Genomic DNA, 11,917 nt, shown 5'->3' with positions numbered 1-11,917 from the left:
TGTAGTATAAATGTATATTTAAGTAATTTAGTGAAAAGGCTGTGGGAGAGGTAGAGATCTGGAGTGCTTTTTTGTTCCCCCTCCTGGTTTCTGATTTTTGCTCTTCTTTATACCAGGCTCTAATGCTAGAAAATTTACAAAAACACTCAACACCCCATGCTGCATTCCAGCCAAATTCTCAGGTAAGAAAAAAGGTTTGTTTAGATAGAATGGGCTATTTGGAGAAAATGGTAAATGGGAAGACTTGGTGTCTTCCATGTTTATCAGAAACAGAATTTTCTTGTTTTTTTATTGCAAGTGATCTCAGTTACTGGGTTTTTGTTTTGTTTGTTTTTGTTTTGTTTTTTTAAGGTCTGTTTTTATTTTATGTGTGTGGGTGATTTGCCTCCAACGGGTGCCCACAGAGGCCAGGAGAGAATGTCAGATCCTCTGCAACTGGAGTTACAGACAGCTGTGAGCCACCATGTGGGTGCTGAATCGAACCTGGGTCCTCTATAAACGCAGCCAGTGTCTTAACCATTGAGCTATCTCTCCAGCCCTCAGACAGTTGAATTCTAATCACCCTCAATTTTGCATAAAGACCTGGAGTTTTAAAAAAAAGAAAAGAAAAAAATATATATATATAAATAAAATCAAAGGAGCACTGAATGAATTTTGAATTCTTGGAGTGTGTCAAAAGTATCACTCTGGGGGTTGGGGATTTAGCTCAGTGGTAGAGCGCTTGCCTAGGAAGCGCAAGGCCCTGGGTTCGGTCCCCAGCTCCGAAAAAAAGAACCAAAAAAAAAAAAAAAGTATCACTCTGATTAAGTGTGCCACAAGAATCTGAAGTCACTTGCCATCAGCTTAGGGGAAAGTTATCTTTGAATATAGATCTTTGAATATAGATGTAACAAAATACTTTTTCATCAAGAACTCTTTTATTGGTACAAATTTACTTTAAAGAATTTGATACTGTATTAATAAACCCTTATTTCTAGGACTAACTCTTAAACATCCTTAAAACCTTGATGACTTAGGACAAGGTACTTAACACTTAGAGACCTTTGTTTCTTTACCCGAAATAGGAAAAGTAGTTTGACTTAGTTCATGGTTTTATAACTGCTCTGCTGGGGTGTCTTAGGGGAAAAAACTTTGTTCTAAGAGTTCCTGCATAAACGTTTTTGTGGTTGTTGTTGTGGGTTGAAACAGGGTGTTTATGTTGCCTGCTCAGACTCAGGGCAGTCCCTCTACCCAGCTTCCCTACTGCTCTACCCTCCAGGTTTCTGCAAATATTTTATTTTGAAGACACTGTATAGTTAAAAACAAAATACAAATTTCTACACTATGTCATCTTGTAGGGTACTCTTCAGCTTTTAAACTCTTCATTTAATGTGTCACCCACTTAAAAGAAAATGCAGTGGTGTGTGGGCCCAGGACACTGGAAAATGTGCTTTTCTGTTCCCTTGCTAATACCTCATTAAACTCCAAGGCCCATCATCTAGTCAGCTTTGGGAGGTTACACAGCATTAAAGAGCTACCTAAAAGGCTGGAGAGATAGCTCAGTAGTCAAGAGTGCCTGACTGTTGCCCAGTGATTCACACCAGAGCTCAAGATCTCAGCACCTATATCAGGCGGCTCACAAACATCTGTAGCTCCAGTGCCAAAGTCCCGTCCTGCTTCCAGGAACATGGCTGAGCACACAAACACATGTATATACTCACAGATACATGTAAACACACAGATAAATGAAGCTGAGAAGATGACTCAGTCATTAAGAATACTTGTTTTTATAGAGTTTGCTCTTAATAGAGGACCCAGGTTTTGTTCCCAGTGCCCACCTGGTGGCTCACAGACATCCATAACTCAAGTTCCAGGGTATCCTATATCCTCTTCTGCTTTGGACATCAAGCACACACATTTCTATGCAGTTAAAACATTCATGCCATGTAATAATAATCTTTAAAAAGCAATTCAGAAAACTGATTGAAATTCTCAATTCACAATTGTATCTTGGATTGTATTTTAGACTTTGAAGTTTTACTTGTGTTAACAAAGGTTTTGCGGCAAATACACTTGTTTTCTCATACTTAAAATGCACATTTCATCTGTGGCCATTGGGTACTAAGGCACTTACTATAAGTGAAATAAGTATTTACTGTTAGAGAGTATGACAGAAAACACAGGAAGTATTGGATTGACTTTGTTTCTGAAGGTCTATAGGCATGTAAGGACTTGAGGAGGAGAGTTTGTGAAGAGAAAGCAGAAGGACAAAGAATGATGTGTGCACGCCACAGAAAGAGAGACAGGGTTAACCCTGGGCTGGTTGCTTGGCTGGCTTGCTTTTTGAAGATTTTTTTGGCAGTGTTATTTTTGAAAACAGAGTTTCTCTGCATAGCCCTGGCTGCCCTGGAATTCCTGCCTCGGATTAAGGGCACGGGCCATAACACCTGGCATGCTGGAGGGGTTCTTTTCACTCAAAAAAAAAAACAAACAAACAAAACTGTTGGTTGGTTGGCTGGTTTGGAGTTTTTGAGGACTTAATGGTGTATGTAGCCCAGGCTGGACTCAAACTTAGGCACTTTTCAGCCTCAGCTTCTCTGGCACTGTGCTTGCAGGCATAAGCCATATGCCTGCCCCTTTCCGTGGTTTATTTTGTGTGTATGTGGTTTTTTGTTGTTGTTTTTTGTTTGTTTGTTTGTTTTTCCGGAGCTGGGGACCAAACCCAGAGCCTTGCGCTTGCTAGGCAAGCACTCTACCACTGAGCTAAATCCCCAACTCCATTTTGTGTGTTTTTTAATGGAAGTAATTAATGTATATTCCTTTCCTTGGTCTCTTGATTTCATGTATTTAAATACTGTTTTTTATATTTATTTATATTTTATACATGTAAATGTTATGCCTCCAATTGTGCATTTGTGCCTGGTGCCCTCGGGTCAGAAGCAGGCATTGGATACCTGGAATTGTAGTTAACAGATGATTGTGAGCCACTGCCCACTAGGACTCAAACCCAGGACCTCTGTAAGAGCGAGCAGCCGGTGCTCTTAACCACTGCGCCATCTCTCCAGCCCTGGACTTGAACTTTTGAGACAAATGACAAAATGTTTTCCTGGGTTGGTAGAGCTTGATCGTTTGGAGAAACTAGTACTTTTTTCTTTTCAGGTTTACTTATTTTTTAAAATCTGTTTCAGATTTATTTGACCAAGCCAGGGCAAGCTTGGGCTTTCTACATTTATTTACTGCTTGTATGAGTGTTTTACCTGTATGTATTCATGTACATTATGCCAATGTCTGGTGCCTACAGGGGTCAGAAGAAGGCCAGACACCCTGGAACTGGAGTTAAAGATGGTTATGAGCTCCTGTGTGGATTCTGAGATCCAAATCTGGGTCTTTTGCAAGGGCAAGAGTTGCTTCTATCTGCTGATACATCTCTCTAGCACTTATCTTTTTATGAGATAGGAACTCACTATGTAGCTCTGGATAGTCTGGAACTCACTGTGTAGACCAGACTGGCCCAGAACTCAGAGATCTGCCTGCTTCTGCCACTCTAGTGCTGAGGTAAGATATGCACTATGTTGACTCTTCTCAGTTTTGAAGAAAATAGTACATTATTTTTATAATAATAATAACAATAATAATGATCATACATTTAAATGAAAAGGCATAATTCAGCCTGAGGATATAGCTTACCTGTACATATCTAGGTATAATCCCTAAAACAAACACGCACAAACGCGCACTCGAGCGCTCACACACACACACACGCTCGCACACACATGCAGGTGCACATTCGGAGGTGGGGGATGCTGGTCTGGCATGGGGGGACAACAAGGTCCATTGAGGTAGCATACCTATACTATTCAAACTAGGATGCTGATGCCAAGGGATTGCAAGCCTAGACTATGTAGGGATACCTTTTCTCCAAAAGACACATAATTCCCTAGAATTCTTAGTTCTTTTCAGGTTACCTGTGTACTAACATAATCTTTAGACTGAATATTTTGGGTAAAAGATTTAATATAGTTTCTCTTTTTTTGCCATAGTGCTGTTGATTGTGATCTTTAATATAGGAACAGCTTAGAAAAAGCCTTCAGCTGGTCAGTGGTAGCACACGCCTTTAATCCAAGCACTCCAGGATGCAGATGCAGGCAGATCTCTTGAGTTTGAGGCCAGTCCAACCTACAGAGCTAGTTTCAGGACAGCTAGAGCTAACAGAGAAACTGTGTCTTGAAAAGTCTTACAGACAGACAGAGACAGAGACAGAGACAGAGACAGACAGAGCCTTCCAGGAGTTGTTTTTCTTGAGTTGAGATACATGGAGTAGACTTGCTCCGTGGAATTTTTCTCTTTTCTTGGTATACGTTCTTAGACTGTTTTCTTTTTATAATCTCTAAAAAATAAAGTCTTAAATATTTAGAAACTATCAGATTTTTGTTTAAATTCATGTTTCTTTATAAGGTAATTTGTCTTTGTAGTTATTTTAACTTTAGTTTTTTTTTCCTTTCCCTCTCCTTTTTTTTTTTTTTTTTTTTAAATCCCTTAATTATATATAAGTACACTGTAGCTGTCTTCAGACACTCCAGAAGAGGGTATCGGATCTCTTTACAGATGGTTGTGAGCCATCATGTGGAAATTGAACTCAGGACGTCTGGAAGAGCAGTCGGGTGCTCTTAACCACTGTGCCATCTCTCCAGCCCTCCTTTTTTTTTTTTTTTTTAGAATTATTTATTATTTTATTTATCTGAGTACACTGTAGCTGTCTTCAAACACACCATAAGAGGAGACATTGGATCCCATTATAGGTAGTTGTGAGCCACCATGTGGTTGCTGAGAATTGAACTCAGGACCTCTGAAAGAGCATTCAGTGCTCTTAACCGCTAAACCATTTCTCCAGCCCTATTTTTTGTTTTTTTCAAGAAAGGGTTTCTTTGTGTAGCCTTGGCTGTCCTTGAATCTCTCTGTAGACCAGGCTGGCCTCAAACTCGTAGAGATCTGCCTGCCTCTGCCTCCTAAGTGCTGGGATTAAAAGTGTGTGCGCCACCACCACATAGCTTCATTTTAATTTTTTTTAAGGAGTAAAGTTTTTTTTTCTTTTTTTAAGATTTATTTCTTGTATGTGGGTACACTGTCACTGTCTTCAGACACACCAGAAGAGGGCATTGGATCCCATTACAGATGGTTGTGAGCCACAATGTAGTTGCTGGGAAATAAACTTAGAACCTCTGGAAGAGCAGTCAGTGCTCTTTTTTTTTTTTTTTTTTTTTTTTTAATTTATTTATTTAATGTATGTGAGTGCACTGTAGCTGTCTTCAGACACACCAGAAGAGGGCATCAGATCTCATTACAGATGGTTGTGAGCCACCATGTGGTTGCTGGGAATTGAACTCAGGACCTCTGGAAGAGCAGTCAGTGCTCTTAACCGCTGAGCCATCTCTCCAGCCCAAGGAATAAAGTTTTTAATGACTTTTTAATTTTATTTTATGTGCACCGGTGTTTTGCCTGCATGTGTGTCTGTGTGAGGATTGGATCCCCTTGGACCTGAGGAATTACAGTCCTTCCCAGGTCCTCTAGAAGAGCAACCGGGGCTCTGAAACACTGACCTGTCTTTCTAGCCCGCATAATTATTTTTAAAACATTTTAACATATCAAACTTAAATTTGTAATAGGCATTTCTAAAGCATTTTTTTTAAAGGGGGTTGGGCTGGAGCAATGGCTCAGTAGTTAAAGAGCTCTTCCAGAAGACCCAGGTTTGATTCTCAGTACCCAATACTTTACATAGTGATGCATAGACAGACACACATGCAGCCAAAACACCTGATACACAATAAATAATTTTTCTTAAAAAGAAAGCTTTCATTATTTAAAAAAAAAAACTTCATTACAAAGAACTTTTGAATAAAAACATTATGTGGCTAAATTAGCCAGACCCAAGGTATGCACATCACCATGAGCGCCTCTAGAGTTAGAATAGCCATTCTGACGCTCTGGGGCTTCACAGTGGATTTTATACTTGGACTGTGTAAGTATATTTTTGCATACATATCCACACGTGCACGCATGCACACACACACACACACACGTGGGCGCACAGACAGAAACAAAATATAAAACTAAAAATCTAGGGCAGGGTTAAAAGCAGAAAAACAGCTTTGCATCTTATTTTCCGACTCGGGTGTCCATTACCTGTGCTCAGCCCTTTCCAGTGACCTCATGGCTGCCCTGCTTAGCCGTTCTTGTTTCTCTGCGCAGATTGGGGAGGAGATGAGCCAGAACAGTTTCATAAAGCAGTACCTGGAAAAGCAGCAGGAGCTACTTAGGCAGCGCCTAGAACGGGAAGCTCGAGAGGCTGCAGAACTTGAAGGTAAGCTCGAATCGTAACTTCTAACAAGGTCTTTGCTTTAATTTCTGTCACCAAGTAGATGAGTCTGGCTAATTCCAGGAAGAGGTCAGGTGAGGCTGCTGCTCATTTGCTTTCCATATTTCGTGAAGCCAGATGAGTTACAGTTTAACTTTGTCAGGGAGAGAGATGCTCAGTTTGAGTCTGAGAAGAGGAGTTAGAAATAAGTCGTGGCACCCTTTAGATGAAGGAGAGCTTACCTCCAGTGAGGCTTTCTCTTTCATGGTATCTATCTCTGTGTCTATAACTGTGCCCACCACCCCTTACTCCTATGGAATTCCCACATGCTGAGCCCTTCACTCCCTCCCTGCCCCGACCCAATGTGTACTTTGCAGAAGCTTCAGCTGAGTCGGAGGACGAGATGACCCATCCTGAGGGAGTGGCTTCCCTGCTGCCTCCTGACTTTCAGAGCAGCCTGGACAGACCAGAGCTGGAGCTCAGCACACATTCACCTCGTACGTATCTCCCTCCCCACTGCGCTGTTTGTCAAGCCTGCGTAGTTGGTGGGGGAGGTAGTGATGCCTCCTTTCATGCTAAGCCTCCATGAAAGTCTGAGGAGAATTCTGTGAAATTGATACTTGGTGTCTGATTTTAGAGAAAGTGTGTCCTCTTTGAAATGTGGTTTTTGCTTACATGTTAATGACTTGGTGTCTCATGAGTCAGTATGATTTCTCTATACCTTTTCAGCCTTTTGTATCTGATTTAGCAACAGTCCCAGCTTATTTTCATCTACTTGTTGTATGTATATATCTAGTCTCCACCTCCCCATATTTGACATCTACTGCTTTATTATTCAACAATTTTTGATGTGTTTATAGATATGAGTGCTCTACTTGCATGTATGGCTGCATTCCAGAAGAGGGCATCAGATTTCAATATAGATAATTGTGAGCCACCATGTGGTTGCTGGAAATTAAACTAAGGACTTCTGCAAGAGCAGCTAGTGCTCTTAACCTCTGAGCCATCTCTCCAGCCCTCAACAAATTTTTGCTGCCTGCCTGGTGTATTCCAGGATGTGCTAGACCCCGGGATGTACTAGACCCCAGGATGTGCTAGACCTCAGGTGTGTGCTAGACCTCAGGTGTGTGCTAGACCCCAGGTGTGTGCTAGACCCCAGGATGTGCTAGAGGAAAAGATGCCTTCCATAAGGGAATTGACAGTCTAGTAAGTAAATGGACGCCTGATAAAATCATTGCATAATTACAGTCCTGCTAGCACTGTTAAAGATGATGCGGAATTTTATAAACAGAGAGCTCTATATAATTGGTTCAAACAAGATTACTTTTTCACGCTGTTATAGAGACATTAGGTGCCTGACTTTCTGTAGTATCTCTGTAAAAGGCTATAAATGTAGCCTCTGTCCCTTGGAAGACTTGAATTTTGTTCTGCTTGTTTGTTACAAGATCTCAATATATAGCCCTGGCTATCCCGAATCACACTAATGTAGACTAGGTTAGTGTTAAACACAGATCCACCTGCCTCAGCCTCCTTGGTGCTGAGATTAAAAGTATGTGCCACTCACACAGCAAAAATGAGGATTTTCAAGACATTGTGTATGTGTGATGGTGGACATTAGGTAGATGTATAAGGCAGTGTGTAAATGAACAAATATTTTCAATTGTTAATACTGTTACTGGTTATCAGAAATGACAGTCCCTCCATATTTAATACTTTTAGAAAATAAGTGTTTTCTTTTTCTTTTTTTTTATTGGATATTTCTTTATTTACATTTCAAATGTTCCGTTTCCCGGTTTCCTATCCATAAGCCCCTATTCCTTCTCCCTCCCCTTTTTCTATAAGGGTGTTCCCTTCTCCATCCTCCCCCTCCCTAGAATATTTGTGTTTCCAGTTCTTATGTTAGCATAGAATTTCTAGAACAGGTTAATTTTTTAGAGATATTTATTGGAGAGAGAGAAATTTTATGTATTGTTAAAAGAAAATGAAGAACTTTTGAAGCTAATTTTAAGATCTTAGATTAATGTCTGAGTCCCTGAAGGGAATTTTTGAAAATCATTTATTTGTTTGTTTTTATTTTAATTTGTGTGTGTGTGGTGTTTTGCCTGTGTATATAGCTATGCATTACATGTGTGTCTGGTGCCTAGGGGAACTTGTAAGAGGACATTAGATGTCCTGGAGTTGGAGTTAGAGGTAGTCATGAACTGAGACATGGCGTTAGAAACTGAGCCTGCGTCCTCTGCAAGGGCAGTAAGGGTTCTTTTTTTTTTTTTTTTTTTTTTTTTTTTTGATTCTTTTTTTTCCGGAGCTGGGGACCGAACCCAGGGCCTTGCGCTTCCTAGGCAAGCGCTCTACCACTGAGCTAAATCCCCAACCCTGGCAGTAAGGGTTCTTAACCACTAAGCTACCACCACCTTCTTTTTTATTTTTTGAGACAAGAATCTCAATGTAGTCTAGTCTGGCTTCCAGTTCACTAAGTAACCAAGAATTACCTTAAACTCTTGGTCCTCCTGCTCCGGCTTCCCAATCTGTAAATTATGGTATGCTCCATCACATCCTACTTTATTCAGTGCTAGAGATCAAACCCAAGGCTTGTTGCATATGGGCAAGCTCTCCACCGACTGAGCTCCATGGCCCTAACTGAACATTCCTGTCAATAATAATTTCCTTCTCTTTTTCCCCTTTGTGTATGGATCAAACCCAGAGCCTTGCACGTGCTGTGCTCTGTCCCCTTGGAATTTTATGTGTCTAGGTGTTCTGCCTTTTTTTTTTTTTCTTTTTTTTTCTTTTTTTTTTTTTTTCTTTTTCGGAGCTGGGCCCGAACCCAGGGCCTTGGGCTTGCTAGGCAAGCGCTCTACCACTGAGCTAAATCCCCAACCCCAGGTGTTCTGCCTTTATGTATGTCTGTGTACTACCTGTGTGCCTGGTGTCCATAAGGCCAAAAGTTGTCTGATCTCCTAGAATTGAAGTTACAGATGGTTGTGAGCCACCATATGGGTGCCAGGAGTTGAGCTCAGTTCCTCCTAGCAACTGAGCCATCTCTCCAGCACACCTTCTCTTGCTGCATTTGTTTGTTTTGGGGAGGGCGGCGGAGAGAGAGAAATGCATGCCACAGAACATGTATGGCTGTCAGGACAACTCACTCCTTCTGCCATATGGATCCTGGAACTTGAACTCAGGTCATCAGGCTTAGTCGTAGTGCCTTGATCCACCTCAGCTGTCTTGCTGGCTACAGACACTCCTCTTTACAGGGTGTGTGTGATGTTGTCAGCCCCCCTGGAAACTAAAGTTAACACTGATAACTTTGGAATGATTGAAGAGCTCTTCAGGGACCTCTCTTGTCTCCAAATAGGGAAGTAGTAGGATGGTCCCTTGCTTTCCCCTATCGGAAAGCAGGAGGAGAGAGATGGCACTCTAGTATAAATGAGTCACTATCATTCTCACATAAACGTCAAGAGTCTGTTTTCCATTCCTATCTACACATCTTGTTATTAGAGTATTCAGGGCTGTAGCACATGTACTGTCTGTGGGTAAAGAGATTTCTGATTGCACAGAAAACCTTAAAAATGGTAGCTAGGACAAGACATAATGATACGTGTGCATACTGTAGGGTTGCCTTCTAAGATTTTTATTTTTTATTTTTAATTATATATCTGTGTGGGTCTGTTCACAGGAGTGCATTGGATCCCTGGAGCTGGAATTACAGGGGTTGGAGCCACCTAACATGTATGCTGGGAACAAACTAGGGTCCTCAGGAAGAGTGGCACATGCTCCTAACCACTGAGCTATCTCCTTAGCCCTCTACCATAGGATTTTTTTTAATTGCATTCATTGATAAAGTGTGTGTGTGTGTGTGTGTGTGTGTGTGTACCAGTGCCAAGGCTCACATGTGAAGGTCAGACAACAACTTAAGTGTGCTCTCTCCTGTCACGTGGGTCCCAGGGACTGAATTCAGTTTGACAAGCTGGTGTTCTTACCCACAGAGCAACATCGTCTGCCCTTTCTTTTCTTTCCTTTTGTTTTTCTGAGGCAGGATCGTTGTGTTGTCCTAGAACTTGCTATGTATCAGGCTGGCTTCAGACTCACAGAAGAGCCATTTCCCTCTGCTTCCTGAGTGCTAAGATTAAAGGCGTTCCCCATATGCCAGGCTTTTTTACTATGTAGCCCCAGGTTAACCTCAATCCTGAGGTCTGTCTTCCTTGTTTCCTGAGTGCCAGTAATTTAGTTATACACTACTATATCATCAGAGTATTTCTAGTTCCAAAGGATCTCAGGCCTCCACAGGCATCAGGCACAGGAATAGTACATAGACATATATGCAGGCAAAAATATTTATATACATAAAGTTAAATTTTTAAAAAGTGAGCTATCTCAAAACTGGAGTAATTAGAGGAAAGCCTCATGGCAGAGGTATACATTTGAGGTGATCATTAGAAACCAGAGACCAGAAAAGGGAGTCATTCTGGAACTAAAGGTATGTGAGCCTCCCAGCGTGCATGCTGGGAGCCAAGCTCAGGTCCTCTGCAAGAGCAGCCAGTGCTCTTAACAGCTGAGCCATGTCTCCAGCCTGTAATATTTTTAAAGGAGGCATGGTAAACTTGGAATAATAGCACCAGAGAAGTGCTAAGAAGAGAAGGCTTTAAGGCTAACCCAGTAAATATGAATTTTAAACATTTTCTGAGTAAGTAGGGAATTCTTGAAAGTTCTCATAGGTTAAAAACTTGTGTTTTTTTAGGAAGTTCTTCTGGGGACTAAGAGGCAGCAGTCAGTCAGTAAAGTGCTTGAGAACCTGAGTGTGGGTCCCAGAACTCATGCCAAAAAAAGCTGGATGCAGTGGTGTGTACTTGTGACCCCTGCACCATAGACTGTCTCTGAGACTTGCTGGCCAACCAAACTAGCGCCTAGCAAGCTCCTGGCTAGTTAGTGATCCTTTCATGACAATCAAGGTAGGTGACACTCAAACATCCAAAGTTTGTCCTCTGGCACATGGGCGCGTGTACACAGACACATGGCTTCTAGGTGTAATTTGAAATGAAAATGAGCAGTGTGTCCTTGAATAGGAAAGGTTTTGAGAAAGTCGAGGGTTCTGGTGTTTAGGTCCTCAGCAGAACTTTATCTGTGATTGTAATTGATAGAGGAAAGGGTGAGAAGCGGCGAGTGCAGCCAACAGTCGCCTTCAGTGCTCACCACTGTCATCCATAGGATATGCATTTCACCAGAGATGTGTCTGAGTTGGGGACAACTTAGTTTGTTGAGACCCAGTATTTAAAAATAAAGCTGGGTATGACGGCTCACACTCTTAATCCCAGTGCTTGGGAGGCAGGGGGAGGATGGTCTCTTGAGTTTAAGGCCAGCATGATCATTGTGAGTTCCAGGACATCCAGGGCCTCTAGAGAGATCCTGTCTCAATGATGGTGATGAGGTGAGGGAGTGAGGTGATGAGGTGGGGAGGCTCAGTGGGTAAAGACAGGCGTTGCTAAACTTGAAGGAACAAACTTTTTTTTTTTTTCTTTTCTTTTTTTCGGAGCTGGGGACCGAACCCAGGGCCTTGCGCTTGCTAGGCAAACGCTCTACCACTGAGCTAAATTC

At 41.7% G+C, this 11,917-nt stretch overlaps 1 protein-coding gene across 27 annotated transcripts in view; it reads left to right on the top strand.

Moving 5' to 3' along the window:
* The window catches only part of Acin1 (apoptotic chromatin condensation inducer 1), a 44,886-nt gene that overhangs the window by 1,820 nt on the left and 31,149 nt on the right, over positions 1-11,917 (top strand). For 15 of the 27 annotated variants that reach the window (XR_015637991.1, XR_015637995.1, XR_015637992.1 and 12 more), the window contains 3 exon segments: positions 117-182; positions 6,226-6,337; positions 6,709-6,828. Coding sequence is in view for 12 of the 27 variants with exons in the window: in XM_087585626.1 (XP_087441752.1) it covers positions 117-182; positions 6,226-6,337; positions 6,709-6,828 (298 nt within the window). In the remaining 15 variants the exon portion in view is untranslated. 27 annotated transcript variants of the gene reach the window in all.

This window comes from Rattus norvegicus, chromosome 15 (assembly GCF_021556685.1).
Source record: "Rattus norvegicus strain SHRSP/BbbUtx chromosome 15, alternate assembly SHRSP_T2T, whole genome shotgun sequence".
Taxonomy (NCBI): Eukaryota; Metazoa; Chordata; class Mammalia; order Rodentia; family Muridae; genus Rattus; species Rattus norvegicus.
The sequence above is the reverse complement of the archived record's forward strand: the minus strand, read 5'-3'. Positions and strand labels throughout refer to the sequence as shown.